This window comes from Henckelia pumila, chromosome 4, assembly GCF_033568475.1.
Source record: "Henckelia pumila isolate YLH828 chromosome 4, ASM3356847v2, whole genome shotgun sequence".
Classification (NCBI taxonomy): Eukaryota; Viridiplantae; Streptophyta; class Magnoliopsida; order Lamiales; family Gesneriaceae; genus Henckelia; species Henckelia pumila.
Window position 1 is genome coordinate 205,998,768 of NC_133123.1, and position 14,918 is coordinate 206,013,685.

The 14,918-nt window shown below is 35.3% G+C and overlaps 2 protein-coding genes across 3 annotated transcripts; one reads left to right on the top strand and one right to left on the bottom strand.

Annotated features, from left to right (window-relative positions):
- The first annotated feature begins 2,580 nt into the window (after positions 1-2,580).
- On the top strand, positions 2,581-5,232 carry LOC140863706 (B3 domain-containing protein At3g19184-like). 2 transcript variants are annotated; one of them, XM_073267313.1, is made up of 6 exons: positions 2,581-2,764; positions 2,842-2,943; positions 3,875-3,906; positions 4,011-4,176; positions 4,588-4,794; positions 4,911-5,232. In XM_073267313.1, exons 1-6 carry the CDS (start codon positions 2,636-2,638, stop codon positions 4,956-4,958), a joined length of 684 nt encoding a protein of 227 aa, XP_073123414.1. In that variant the 5' UTR covers positions 2,581-2,635; the 3' UTR covers positions 4,959-5,232. The 2 variants fall into 2 exon arrangements, with proteins under 2 accessions (XP_073123414.1, XP_073123413.1); XM_073267312.1 differs by having other exon boundaries at positions 4,588-5,232.
- Positions 5,233-5,423: 191 nt separating this feature from the next.
- LOC140863705 (uncharacterized) lies at positions 5,424-14,669 on the bottom strand. Its single transcript, XM_073267311.1, has 17 exons — positions 14,349-14,669; positions 14,071-14,252; positions 13,679-13,784; positions 13,456-13,532; positions 12,472-12,559; positions 11,122-11,311; positions 10,450-10,576; positions 10,154-10,234; positions 8,477-8,578; positions 8,259-8,354; positions 7,989-8,063; positions 7,391-7,510; positions 7,043-7,171; positions 6,848-6,925; positions 6,114-6,200; positions 5,808-5,894; positions 5,424-5,726 (listed from the first exon to the last, which is right to left on the bottom strand). The coding sequence occupies exons 1-17, from the start codon at positions 14,575-14,577 to the stop codon at positions 5,676-5,678; spliced, it is 1,905 nt and encodes a 634-aa protein (XP_073123412.1). The 5' UTR covers positions 14,578-14,669; the 3' UTR covers positions 5,424-5,675.
- Between the last annotated feature and the right edge of the window lie 249 nt (positions 14,670-14,918).

Below are 14,918 nucleotides of genomic sequence, written 5' to 3' on the forward strand. Positions count from 1 at the left end.
ACTGGTTATTCAAACCAGCAGAGGATAAATCTATCTACCGATAGAATGCCAACTGCTTATCAAGATATATCAAGACAAATACTTGAGACAAGACGTTCATTGCAAGATCTTTTATCAAAAGCAGAACCGGCGTATCAGAAGATCTGTTGACTCTTGCATCGAGACAACAGGTTGCACTAAAATGGCAAAAACGCAGAATGGCTACAGATAAAGCATTCGACCGTTTATACCAGTTTTGGACCCTGGAAGTTGTCTGCATTTAAAGAAGTGTACGATCTTCATGCAGAATCATCAATGCATTTATGAAGCATTAACTGTGCATTCAATGCAGCATCAGAACGTTCAAAATAAAGACGTTGATGATTGACCTATATAAAGGGAAGATTGCTCAAGAAGTGACAAGAAGACAAGCAACACGAAAAATCTCAATCAACTCAATCACTTGAATACTATCAGAAGTCCTCATCTGATATACTGAAGCAATACTTGAGCACACTTACAAGATCATTCACTTGCTGCTCAAATAAACCCTCGCCTACAGTTTACATATCTGATCTTCAAGGATCATCCTAGGGTTTCCAAGCCTCTCGACCGCTCTGCAGTTTGAGAAGCTCAACCGGACTGTATTCATTATTGAAGAGACTTGAAGCTACTCTGAAAGCTTCCACCAGTCTGATAAGAACTGAGAATCTTATCTGTGTAAATCTAGGAGTTTCGGATTAGGCATTGGATAAGTCCTAAGTCTGAAGTGGGTGTATTGCAAGACGTTGTAATAACCAAAGTCTTCTAGTGAATTCCTTCCTAAGTGGAAGAAGGGGAGACGTAGAAGGATTAAGCCTTCAAACTTCCATAAATCGTGCCTTAGTCTTTACTGCATATTTATCTTATATATTGCTCATACATCGTGTTATAACTTGCTTTTGCATCACTAAAATCTCTGAACTATTTTCGCACTATTTAAGTTGTTCAAACCGTTTTAGAAGTTGAGAAAACAGATTAAGTGAACTAAACTTCACTTGATCATTTTGAAAAGAAAGAAAATAAGTTTCAGAGTGTATTCACCCCCCCTCTACCCTCTGAACCGATCCCAACATTAATTTAAATAAATAATATAAATTCCTACAACTTAGCCATTGAGACTTGAGTATTTTAAACATTATCAAATCATTTAATCAATTTATCACAATCAATCACACACATCTTATTAATTTCTAAATATCGTTATTATTATAGCAAAAAAAAATGTCATTATTATATACTATTAAATTTAATATTATAATTTTGTGCATAATAAACCAGTGATTCTTGGCATAAATACGTAAATGTATATTAAATTATTTAATTTCATCTACCACGTAAAATAAAGTTATATTGATTTAATTTTTTTTCCCTGTCCAATTTATAATTTTGAATTATATTCTATTTAATAAATAATAATTATAATTGTTGGGGGAGGGGTTTTGGAGACAGAAAAAATAAGATGCCTTAGAAAACAAATTCAATTGATATACCATAAAGTTGCAAAAAGTAAAAATAAAATTTAATTGATATTAAGAATTAAAAAATAAGGGTAACATGTATATAAACCTTAGCATCCCTTCGAATATTATCATGATTTTTGAAGTAGACGTGTGGTTTTCTTGTATGGCCCGTGCAGTGTTTTAAAAACCGGACCGGACCGATCGGTTCAACCGGGAACCGGTCACTGGTCCGATCCGGAATACCCCTAAAAACCGTTTTAACGGTTCAACCACTCAGAATCGGTCAAGAACCGGTCAAAATCGGTCGAACCGGCCAAGAACCAGCCCCAAAAACCGGCCAAAAAACCGGTTGAACCGGTTTTCGAATTTTTTTTATTTTTTTTTTAAAATTGTTTTTTTTATTTTAAAATATTAATTTAGTATTTTATTATATATATACACATGATTATTTGAAATTTGTACTTCGTTAAAAATATAATTTTTTTATTATTATATTTTCTTAATTAATTTATTTATTTTTAAAAATATAGTATATATAACTATAATTAATATTTTGAATATATTTATATAGTTATTTATTTTTTAAACTATGATAAATATATTTTTGTTTATTTATATACATCTTTTAGATTTTTAAAATTTAAAAGATATTATTAATTATATTATATTATATAAACGGTTTTCCGGTCCGATCGTCCGGTTAAAACGGTCGAACCGGTTGGACCGTTTTTTAAGGTAGACCAGTTCGATCACCGATCCGGTTATGAAAACATTGTGGCCGTGTGTTGTTTATAAAAAAAAAATTTAATAATAATAAGGGTAACAATAAAGGATTTATTTAACTAAATAACCTCCGTTTGACCATGATTTGAAAATATAACCTTCTCAATTTTTTTCTTTGTTTTGTTTTTTCATTTTCTTTGTATTTGAAGGTTATTTTGCAAATTTTTTTTGAAAAAAAGTCATAAATCAAAAAATTTGGTTGACCAAGGTCATTTTTCAAACTCTCCGTAACATAAACACATATTCCGAGGTAGTTGATTGATTCAAATTTGAAATGTGGGAGGAGGAGGGTAATCGATTCCAACGGTCCCTTGGGCTTCCTCAGTTGGATTCTTGCACGCACTGGTTCAGAAAGAAACCCATCTCCGAAAATGGTGGTCACCAAGAAAGTGGCGTACGAGGTTAGCAGGCTGAAAAGGCTTGAAGAGAACAAGAAAAGAATGGAAGAGCTCCAGCTCAACAAGCTGGCTCAAGATCTGCGCATTCAAAAACCTTCTCCTGTATGTGCGCATAGCTCGGTAAAGATCTCTCCATGTTTTCTTCTTGGATTTTGATGTTGTTTTTGGGATTTTTACAGATGAAGAAAGTGAAGGCTAAGGTGCTCAAACAGCCAATCGACCCATCTTCGGTGAGGCGGTCGAGCCGTGTCGCGGATATGCCGCCGCGAAGCTACAAAGAAGTCAGTAGCCATTCTCTTTCTCCTTTGTGTTTTTTGTATTGGTATTTCCTACTTCTTGGGTGTTCCAATCCAGAGGCTCATTTCCTTGAGATATGATGATAAGTAATATCAAGTACAATGTGTTTCAGCTACTGAGGCGCGAAACCAAGAACTTGATTCTTTCGATACCACAATGAATTAAGATATTCATCTAGTATTATAGTAAACAAAGATTTGAGAGATTGGTGGTATATATGTCCTAGGTTTTATGTGAATCTCTTCTACAATTTCTTCATGCATTATCACTAGATAATGGCGAAAATTCGTTGAGTTTTCCTGCCTAGATGGATGGTGGAAGAAAGAGAGTGTGCATTGTTAACTAGACATAAAGGATTTAGCAACTAAAGTAACTATCAATGTATGTTTAATTAGCAGGGAATTCGGTTCCCATTAAGTAAAGGGTCGGGTTCAGGTCTTGTAAACAGGGGAGGGAGCCAGGCGCGGGAAGATCTTCTCTCTAGTGAATCCAATCAGCTTGATTATGGATTGGACTATGTCTAATATGGCCCCTAGAAAAAACCGGATTTCCAGATTCCGGGGACAAGGTGGGCAGCAAGGCAGGTGGAAGGATGATGCAGGTAGAGGCGAATAGACTAGGATAGAACCAAAAAACTAGGAAGTAGCACCTTGGCAAATTATTTAGAGGGCTAACTCACACTTTGAATGGACAAACTACCTTGTATGCATTGCTGGCTCAAACTGTGTTATCAAAATCTCTGGAAAGATGACCTTTGTTTTCATGTCTTCCACCTACTATTTCCTACCTTTGTTTCCACATTTTTTGGACCACATTCATGAACCCTTTTTAGGAATAAGTTTGTCTATATTAATACGAAATAATCTGCATAACTACGCAAGTCTCGTTAACCGATTCATTACATTGTATTTATAGGTTCCAGTTGAACCTATGGGGAAGCCAAGGAGGTAAGCCTGGATAACATTAACATCTTGAATTCATCTGAATGATGACCAATGAATTACTCGATAAGATTTCGGTTTTTTTAAATTCGTCGGGTGTCGGATTTCAGTTTTGGCTATAGACGAAGGGATTTGTCGAATAGAGTGTATGCTTCGGATGAAGATAGAGAGTATGCTATACAACGAGCAGAGGATCTTCAATCAGGCCTAGATCAAGATATTCCAAGTTTTGTAAAGCCCATGCTTCAATCACACGTCACAGGAGGATTCTGGCTGGTATGTTGGTTAGATGCATCTTTTCAGTTTCGATCTAATTTCATTAACATAGTTTCAATAGTTTATAATGCAAAAGAACAAAACAAACGAACCAACGAATAAACAAAACAAATTATGAAGAAAATAAAGCCAAAAAAGTAGGCATATTTCCAGTGTTTCGTGCATAAGGTGGCCATGCATTATTTCATGTTTGATAAAAATGATTCGTAAATCCATCGGTTTTCTTAGCTTATCTAATTTTTTTTGTCTCCAAATGAGAAAACCGTAAAATGTCGTTCATAATTTTAAATTTTTAATACAAGAAGGTTTTGTAGGTCGTCAGCGCCCTAATATTGAATTTCGATAACCATTGCTAGAACATTTATTACAATGAAATAGATACTTATTTACATGTGACGTTAATTCGAGTAGGGTCTTCCACTCCACTTCTGCAAGAAACACCTTCCAAACAGAGATGTAATAGTGAACTTAATTGATGAAGAAGGGGTAGAATCCCCGACCAAGTATCTTGCTCTAAAGACAGGGCTCAGTGGCGGATGGAGGGGCTTCTCCATTAATCACGAGCTGGTCGATGGTGATGCAGTCGTTTTCCAGCTAACCGAACCGACAACGTTCAAGGTACTTTCCCAGAACCCGAAAATATTTTCAATGGCTAGCTTTTTGGTGAAATTTGAATCTTGGATCATTGAGTGATTACTTATTCTGAAGTGGTTTATTAAATTTGTGAATTCCAGGTTTACATAATCAGGGTAAATGAATCTGGAGATGGCAGCGACGAATGATTCGGCATAAAAAACGGTAGTAAATTCAAATGTTTGTTCTGTATCATATATTCTCAAGGGGCCTCATTTTGACATGGGTAGAAGCTTAGTTTCAAAGAAGTTCGTCCCCAGGAGCTCCAGAGGGATACTTCGTTCCGCAGTTGTAGCAAATTAGGAGTCGATAACTCAAAATGTATCATTGTATTGTGGTATTGAATTTGTGGAACATCATGGATGGCATATTTCCAAGACTGATTTTCTGAGTCGGGTAACTTAATTGGAAATTGTGTAATTTAGCAAAGCAACTGGTTCATCACGAGGAATCATCTATGTTGCTATTGATAGGACTTTTTATCATTTTCAATTTAGAAACACAAAACATAAGGAGTGTTTGAAAGGCGAAAAAATAAAGAAGGCAGTTTTAATAAATGGAATTTTAAGGCATGTTCTTAGGAGAATCCAACTATTTTGTCTCAATATTGAGGTGAATGTGTCTCACAGTTTCAGACTTTTAGTTTGAAAGAAACAAACAGCTACTGTGGAAAGAGACTCCACCTGAGTAGCCAAATAAATACAATCCATTCAAGTGTTACATTCTCTTAGCTCTAGGATTTGATTATATGTAAGCTTTATGGGCGTATACCAAGTACTATCGGGATGTGTTGGCATTATCATTTATTTATTATTGTACATTACAAAGTTCAAACAAGTGTTCAAGAGATACTTGCCATTAAGCTGTCAGAGCTTCGCTTGACGTGGGCTGAATGCTGGATCGACGCAGACAACAACCTGCAATGTTTGTAATGGACATTATAAACCATCGATCACAAGTGAAACCAATATGGGTCTGGTTGAAGAATGTAAAACTACCTTGCCGACACTTTTACCCGAATGAAGATAGTCGACAGCATCAGCAACAGAATGAATACCAAAGAATGGTTTGGGGTCCACAGCTACCTAACAAACACATTATGAAATCGCTCATTAAAATGTGTAGAAGAACAATAATCCTTTTAAGCCTACAGCAATTAATCATCCATGTGAGCTATTCGAACACATCTCGACGTTCAAATTAACCTTTTTTTTTTGTAAAAAGGTGCAATGCTACTTGTCACCAACTGGGTTTGTTGCCCATGAATCTGAGGAAATAACATTAGCAAATGTGTGGTAATTTACCTTGAGCTTCCCCGAGGAGTAAAGATCCACTAGCTTGTCTAGATGATGTTGCCAAAAGTGAGCATATTGCACTAGGAAGAAGCCAGCCTAGAAACATTTCTGAGTTAGCATTAAATTGTAGCAAATTCAAAGTCTTAAATAGACAAACGAATGCAAAACAGACTAGTGTTTGGGAAAATTTTAGGAAACACTTCTCAGCTTTTCCTTAACAAAATTTTGAAATGTTGTTAATGAAAAACTGATAAGTAGTGTTTGGGAAAGCTTTTAGGAAGTATTTATCAGCTTTTCATAGAGCTTCTAGGAAGCACTTATTAGCTTTTCTTTCACAAAATTTAGAAGCAATCGAAATTTTGTTGAGAGTTTGGGAGAGCTTCTAAGAAGCACATATTAGCTTTTCTTTCACAAAATTTAGAAGCAATCCAAACAATACCTAAGTTTCTAACCCAAATCTAGCAAACTGTGAAGAGTTTTAGGGATTAAAACAAACATATATTATAATAATTAACTAAAAAATTAATTAAATGAAGCACATTCCAGTATAGAACTATGGCAATAGATGTATAATCATCTATTGAAAATTGCCGGTGGTGTGGTGTCGGTATGATATTCTTCCTTTGACCAATTATTTTTTAAAGTATACATGTACTGTCAAAAATAGCTGACATAAGAAAAGCAGCCAATTAATTTACAAGAGTTGATTGAAGAATTAACATACTCATGCATAGTTCACATACCACAGTCTGGCTCTTTGCTAGAAGCTTTTCGCACAATCCTGTATAGTTTCGTGGCCGCCATCCATGTTCTCCTTGATACTATCATGGCATGGAGTTAGTTATGATACGTTGACAATAAACTGAACGCCAAAAAAGATGCTCGCTCTGATACTCCAGAGAATGTACATAACTTAAAATGTTCGAATCAATCCAGACCTGAGAAATCATCCCGATCACAACAAGGCGTCCATAGGTTGCCAAAGCATTCAGGCATATATCAAACATCTCACCACCGACGGACTCGTAAATAATATCAACACCTTTAGGAAATTCATTCTTTAAAACCTGGGAGAAAATGAGATAAAATTCAATGAAAAAGCAAACGATATGCCATTGAAATTTCGGGCACATCAAAAAACAAGGTCTCAATTAAAATTAGGAAACTGATGAAAAAGCACATGATATGCCATTGGGATTTGCGGCACATAAAAAACAAGGTCTCAATGATTTAGGAAACCAAGGCAAACTAAGGCACATAAAGTCTTTCCACATCAAGAGACGTACAGTTTTTATATTTTCCACTTTATAGTCAATGACTCGATCCACTTTCAAACTTTTCAAAAGCTCGGCCTTATCTTTACCTCCACAGGTGGCAATTACTTTATTTCCAGCTAGTTTTGCCAGCTGCACAAAGATACGGTTCATATGAGTTAATATACTTCAGACTGAAATTATGAATGAGACGATACTTATTGATAGATGAACAAGAAAGAACATCATACAGACAGAAAAGGAAGTTAATAACATAAAAGAAAGTCATCAACTCATGTCAACCTCCAAAAACACTTCCAGAAAATTATTTTATTGATGGTTTCAATTGCCCCCACCACAAAAAAATAAGAAAGCTCTATCATACCAAGCATCAAGAGCACTGACCATGTAAAGAACTCTCCTCATATGCATATTCCCCTGACTTCTATCAGTCATGAAGTTCACATATTGAGGCTACTAAGTTGGGAGAAAATATTTTAAAATAAGACAGCTTTGGTGAACCAAACTGCACGATTGAATTCACCCTCATATATTATTTTAGCAATTGATGCTTCCAGTAAGCAACAGCTAGGAACTCTAAAATGTGATATTCCTGCAAAATAGAGAGTACCTGGACAGCAAATTGACCCGTTCCCCCTGCAGCAGCAGTAACAAGAACTGTTTTTCCTGATTCCATTTGTGCAGCCTGTAAAGTTGATAAAAGGATGGATGGATTAGTAGATCATTCTCTTGGTGAAATGAGTTACAATAACAAGGTCTTAAACAAAGGAATTGTCAAAAAATCATCCAATTGCAGCGTGGTGTAAGTTTAGTCTAAAGAAGGAAGAGGAGAAAACAAAGTGAGATTAAAAACTGGATCTCAAACAACAGCATAAAGCACCTTTTCTAGAGCTAGGGATGCCGTCAGTCCAGAGGTGAGCATAGCAACAATTTCTGGATCTGGTCTTGCAACAGGAAGGATATGTTTTGAATGTACCTAAATTACCAGAAAAAATTAATGATGTAATTATTTTACTTTTTTTTTTGAAAAAGTGGAATAGAATTAATGATGAAAGGTACCAAATGTATCAAAGTTTAGACAAATATTGAATATCTGACCATGGTGAATTCAGCATAACTTCCAAATGTCATGATTGCTGCAGGGGTTCCAACTTTTAAGTGCTTAACTGAATCACCTACACCCGCAACTACACCCACAGCCTGCAGTATAATATCTTAATCCTCTAAAATGGGTATGCCTAACTTTAAAATAATAATAACAAATAAATAAATAAATAAAAAGGTTTAGGCACTACAAGATGCGTAACTAAACATATATACAGAGTTAACTCTAAGCTAGAACCAACTCAAAATTCAAGGGATAAATAAACTGACATGCTCAAAGTTCAAAGATCTGTGCCATCAAGAGAAACGAGATGTATAAGTTCACATGAAGCATAACAAACTCTGGAGTGCATCTTGTTCTTTTAATAAAACGGCCCATTTAAAACTCATAATTAAAAAGTATGATCACTACCCACAAGGCTGAAATATTGTGGAGATAAGCCAACAGAAAGTCCAGAATGTTAAGTTTGGTAACAAAAACAACAGAGGTTAGCATTTCCTAGTCATCATCGCCGTCTCTCACCACTCAGAAGGTGCATACGATAAATAAACTCAAGTTCTTGGTTCTAGTAAGAAAGGAAGGAAAAGCAAGTTAAAAAAGTAGGGGTGTCCATTCGGGTGGGTCGGGTGGGTTCGGGTCAAGGAAAATATCATTTAAAAATTGCTCAACCCGAACCCGGCTAACCGACTAACCAGAACCAACCCGATTTTATTTTTCATTTTTTACATTTTTTTAAAAAAATAATTAAATAAAAATTCAAAACACACAATAATAATATTTAATTTAAACGCATAATAACAAAATCTAAGCTTATAAATAATTTAAATTTGAAAGTCTAGTTGTAAAAAATTTAAATTATAATTACTACAAAAAATAAAAAATTATTTTAAAACATCAAAATTGTACAAAATAAATATTAAATGACGAAATTATATTATATCAATATACAATAAATTTTTTTCAAACATAAAACACATAAAAATGTAGCAAATTTTTCTTAAGTTTATATTAAAAAAAAGTTCCGGGTCACCTCGGGTTGACCCGAACCCGATAAATTTTTTGGGGTTAGCTTTCGGGTCAACCCGAACACAAAAACCCTCCAACCCTAACCCGATATTTTTCGGGTCGACTCGTGTCAGTTTGGGTTCAATTTTGAAACCCCTATAAAAAAGTTTTTTCTTTCAGAGTTCAGAAGAATACAGAGGACACATGTACACATGGACTTGGCAGCACGACATTTACAAAAAAAATAAAAAAATAAAAAAAATCCTGGCACAGCAATCTTATCAACCAGAGTTGATATGCCTGGATGTTTGGAAAGAGCAATAGTCAAACCCATGGATCATAAAGTCACACTTACCTTCTCTGACCAAGCATTAAATCAGGTATGTATGTACCAGATGGAGTATTTTACAACATTAAGATGTGTTTTATTGATGAAAAGTTTGAATACAAAAACAGTTTAATCTGAAACAGGCAAGTCTGACTAGGAAAAGGCATTTAATACCATGCAAATCTTACAAAGGAAAGAACACTGAATTAAATGTTGAAAACTGCTGCATGGCATTAAGAATTATATGCAGTTTTGGCTAAAATTTAATTTGTCTCCTTGAAACTCGAAATCTTTACAAATAGCATCAAGCAAACGCATGAAGCAAGTGTTTGCTAACCTCAAAACCAGCATCAAAGGGAAGACGAGAAGCAAGGTCGGTACCGCCTCCACTAAAGTACCGTCCAGAGCTAAAATTCACCTGTCCAGAGTTGGTTTTCATTAATAAGCATTTCAAGCTTAAGAAAGATATATACTCATCAATAGAATAAATACTACTCAGCTGTCAGAATCCTGTTTGATGATGCCAGTTCATCTCTACACAAACTGTCTCTTTAGCAAAATTTGACTGGAGACGTGTTCAATTATTTGGATCAAAATAATGGGGGAAAAAAAGTTACATGGAAAAAACCTTACATCACTAGCATTAACTCCGGCATAGATAATTTTCAAAAGAACATGATCTGGTTTAAGTGGCAATCTCAAAGGAGCCTGGACTACACTTGTGGCACTATGGAAGTTGTGACTCAGCGTGTGAACAACTCTAGAGGAAAAGATCAAAGGAATAAGCGTCAAAATAAAATATTAAACTGATGATTTGATATAGGAAGTATAGTAGGAGACAATTTGATGATGAATATTATTAATGAAGCTTCACATTCAAAATCATTATATTATTACCAAGACAAAATAACAGTTGAGTAAGCCTCATAAAAATAGATCACGTTCCAAAATAAACAAGTATTATGATTAGGACAAACCTTTCTTCTGCAGTAAAAACAAAAGCATTCATAGAATCAGTAAGCCGTCACCCATTTATGAGAATTTCAATTTATATCACACAAAAAGACACAGAAACAAGATACAAGGAATCGTCATTTGCTAGGTTCATTTTTTTATAAAAGAGTATATGTGAAAAATTAGCAACTACCAATTTTTTACCGCTTTACAATATCATTTCACAAGGCGTGAATGAATCATGGCCCCTTGTGTTCACCAAATTATTATGGCTTTCAAAAATTTATATACTAGGCAAACCAAATGAATTTCTAGTCATTTTGAGGCAAAATGCTACACATTTGTGCTCACATCTTCTGAAAATTTTGGGGGAGTTGAATATTAATTGGGACTACTTCTGGAGGTTTTCTCCTAGATGTTCTAGGCTGTAGACGATATTTATCTTCTTCTGCGGGAGTTGGCCAATATTCTATACCCCTTCTGTTAGATATCCACAAGCAAGACCCAGCTTTACTTTCATCTGTGATAAGCTCATAGGCACCTATATAAATTGGAAATATAAAGATGAAGTTAAGATAACAGTTCCTGCACAAAGAAAATGAAATGCTTTCAACAAACATCTAGAATCAGGAAAACTTCAAGCTAGAAAACAGCTTGAAAACTTATTCCCGTGCAGAAGGAACATTTTTGTTCAGTAAATGAAATTTAGTTTTTTATTACAGAGCATACACATTCACAAAACCGTTTTCTTCATTCACGTAGTTTTGCATGCTGCACCACTTTGTAACTTGCTGATAAGACCACGAGATTAAAACTCACTATAACATCTTGGAAAACACTATAAACACTCAAGGACTGATCATAACACTTAGAAATAGAGAATGAAATGAACTATTGCATTCAACTTGGAACCAACATCAACAATTACAGTGAAGCTCTAATTTCCAGAAAAGAAAATGACAAGAGAGAAAAAAAAAATCACTCTCCTTCCCTCTTACCCCTAGCCAAGCTAGCTCGCACACTAACAATATTTTTTCCCTCCCCTCTCCACTTATATTCCTTTCCCTTTCTTGTGCCGTAACTAACTCCTCTCTCTCCCCCTTTTTGTTGGGCCTTCTTTCCTCTAACATACACAAAGACCATAAAGTCATCTCACTTTCCAGTTAATACCAGCCAGGAAATGTTTGTTAAAATTCTGTTATTTAAAGGAAACAGATATCAGAGGTTTCTCATGCAACCATATCAGGAAGCCATGAAACTAGCGGGAGAATATTACTTTAGCTCATCTAAGAGCATTTTGTTTCTGATCATTATATATGTTGTAGCAACTCAAGAACTTTGAGGTCCGTCGATAATGACCCAGAAATAATGAGCAACCATTTTCCAACTGACATGATACTGAATATTTTCCCACTTTTATTTCCCTGATTATGAGATTGACCAGGTCATGCATAAAACTTGAATAAAAGAACAATAGGATTAGGAATTATTAAATCTACTTCATTAACTAGAATTATTCTCACTCCATTTTTCAAAATTTGCAAAACAACTGAGAATGATGACTACAATATTTGTAAGAATCTTGCCAAAAACAATGAATCAATTCCTTCACATCCATGACATAACATCGTAAGTGCAATCTGGTATCTAGTGATTGACATAACATGTATAAATATTCGGGAGTATGTATCAGAACTTTACCTTTTACCACCGAATCCATTGGTAGAAAACCCCCCATAAGCGCAATAAATTTAGGATCCATCTTAGAGGCCAACTCTGTTTGAACGAACTGCACAAGAAAATTGCTAGCAGCAATAAAATGTATGTTCTTAGAGACTTACAGCATATTAGTTATTGCAGTACATCTCAGAATGCCTCATGATAACCCAAATTTAGGAATAGTACAATGGCCAAAAATACAAGCTACAACCACTTTAAACCTTTTGCTGGTCCTTCCAAGATGGATGTTGAAAAAACCAAATTTGTTGGCAAACAACCAAACCATTAATAAATAAATGCACACACATTTACATAACTGCATGCATACACATATGCTTAAAAAGATTATGACACCATCGTGACAGCTTCATTTGACAATCAATCATGATGAATCAGTGGCTCAAAGCAGTATTAATTCTGCTTCTGAATCATCTTCTTGGGTTGTTTTTATGCTGCTACCTTTCTAGTTTCTGGTACCAATATATCTGGTTCTCTCGAACGTAATTCAGATAACAGGCTTAAGGCTCCAGGTAACTATAGGACAAAGACACACTCAGTCAAAATTTACTCCCAAGTGACTTTAGGTGAAGCAAGAACAGCTTAACTCTAGCCCACCCTTCTATTAGTCATCTCCCTGCCCTTTCCATGGTCTCCAGGTTTATAGGCTAACAACAGATATTTTTTTCCATGAAAAAGCAAATCAAACAGGAGGAGGGAATCTATGACAATTAGAAGATTAGAATGGTCAATATGCTAAATATGTTCATTGCAGTTATTTAATCTTCTTGGCTGGAAAAAAAAAAGTACTTTTGATTGAATGCAAGAATAGTTGAAGTCTTAACTTTGAAAGAAAAAAATGTTTAATTTTTCCTTCCTGTGAAGCAGGATAAAATGAGGGGAGCGTTCAGTTTTCTTTTTTCTGTGAAGTAGAATTGTAAGCAAATATAAAACTTTAACATAGCTTGCCTCAGGACAGAGCGCATTAATACGGATTCCTTGACGCTTGTAAAGAGCAAGTGATCTTGTGAATAACACAACTCCTCCTGAGAGAGGAATTTTCTCTTATCAGTTAAATATATAGTGGGGAAGAAAAGCAAGACAATAATATTATAGACCAAGATAATAAAGGGATGTTAGAGACATAAAGTTAGAGTACATAGACAAGCACAACAAAAGAAAAAAGGCGAACCTTTGGAGCCAGAATAAATAGGGTCAGCATACATCGGGTACAAACCCGAAGCCGAGCCCACATTGATGATCACACCAGGTTTCTTTCTTGCTTTCATCGCCTGAATCTGTGCACCAAATCAAGACCATTAAATTATAGCCACCAGCTGGAGAACCACAAAATAACATCTAAAAGGTGAATATACAGAGGAGCAAAGTTTTAACAGTCAGCAACTAATCAGGAGATCACTCCAGCATTATCCACACATCTGTACAATACCATCACATACAACCTACTCTCACATCCATAAACTGAACCCTATTGGAGGATCAGCTTGAGTTCGTTCTTGTTCATAGACGGAACAGATACTCCAATAAAAATAAATCAGTCAAGCAATCGAAGTAAAATCATACCGCTAATCGAGTGCAATCAATAACAGCGATAAGATTAACATCAATAGCGCGTCTCCATGATTTAGAGCCATCAGTTTCGTCAGTATAAAATGAAACCGGAGTCGCGATTCCAGCACAATTAATACAGATATCCAATCCCCCATAAGTCTCAACATGCTTCCCGAAAGCCGCCGCGAGTTCATCTAAACACAAAGTCAGACGCTTCACATACACACGAACACAAATCGATCGCGTTTCCTCCAAGGGAAAAAAAAACAATGATAAAATTTCCCACTTACTCTTGTTTGTGACATCGCATTTGATGAATAAAACCGGCGGAAAAGTCAGATTGGAATGGAAGTTGGAAACTTCCGTTCCAGCGAGCGATGCAGCTTCTTTTCCATTCTCTTGGGAAAAATCAACAACAGTGACGAATATTCCTTTCTGAGCGAGCGCCAATATTAAAGCTCTTCCGATTCCGGCGCCGCCGCCGGTGACTAAAGCCGAGAGGCCTGGCCGGAGCTCCATTATTGACCAGAGTGACGTTGTTTACAAGAAGGTTATATATATATAAGTATATTTTCTCTGTATGGACTATGGTTATCCTTTAGCGCCAAGAGGCTGTCTAGTTCTTACCGGCCTAATATTTAATAGTAATACATTTTATTTATTCATGCGTACAGTCCAAAAAATTTATGTATTATTTACACTTTGTATTTTGTTAATGCACTTCATTTTTAATTTTATGTTTAAAAAATTGACAATTGAACTTTTGATTTGTTTTATTTTTAGCAAACTCATTCATTGTTTAACTTTCTACTTTTGAAATATGTTATCTAATCTTTGACATTAATTACTCAAAATAATAT

Coding starts and splice junctions, on each gene's coding strand:
- LOC140863706 (XM_073267312.1), top strand. CDS start 2,636: ATGGTGGTCACCAAGAAAGTGGCGTACGAGGTTAGCAGGCTGAAAAGG. Junction 2,944..3,874: donor CGCCGCGAAGCTACAAAGAA/GTCAGTAGCCAT, acceptor TTGTATTTATAG/GTTCCAGTTGAACCTATGGG. Junction 4,177..4,587: donor TCACAGGAGGATTCTGGCTG/GTATGTTGGTTA, acceptor TAATTCGAGTAG/GGTCTTCCACTCCACTTCTG.
- LOC140863705 (XM_073267311.1), bottom strand. CDS start 14,577: ATGGAGCTCCGGCCAGGCCTCTCGGCTTTAGTCACCGGCGGCGGCGCC. Junction 13,533..13,678: donor TATTTATTCTGGCTCCAAAG/GTTCGCCTTTTT, acceptor TTCCTCTCTCAG/GAGGAGTTGTGTTATTCACA. Junction 7,172..7,390: donor AAGTGGAAAATATAAAAACT/GTACGTCTCTTG, acceptor ATTTTCTCCCAG/GTTTTAAAGAATGAATTTCC.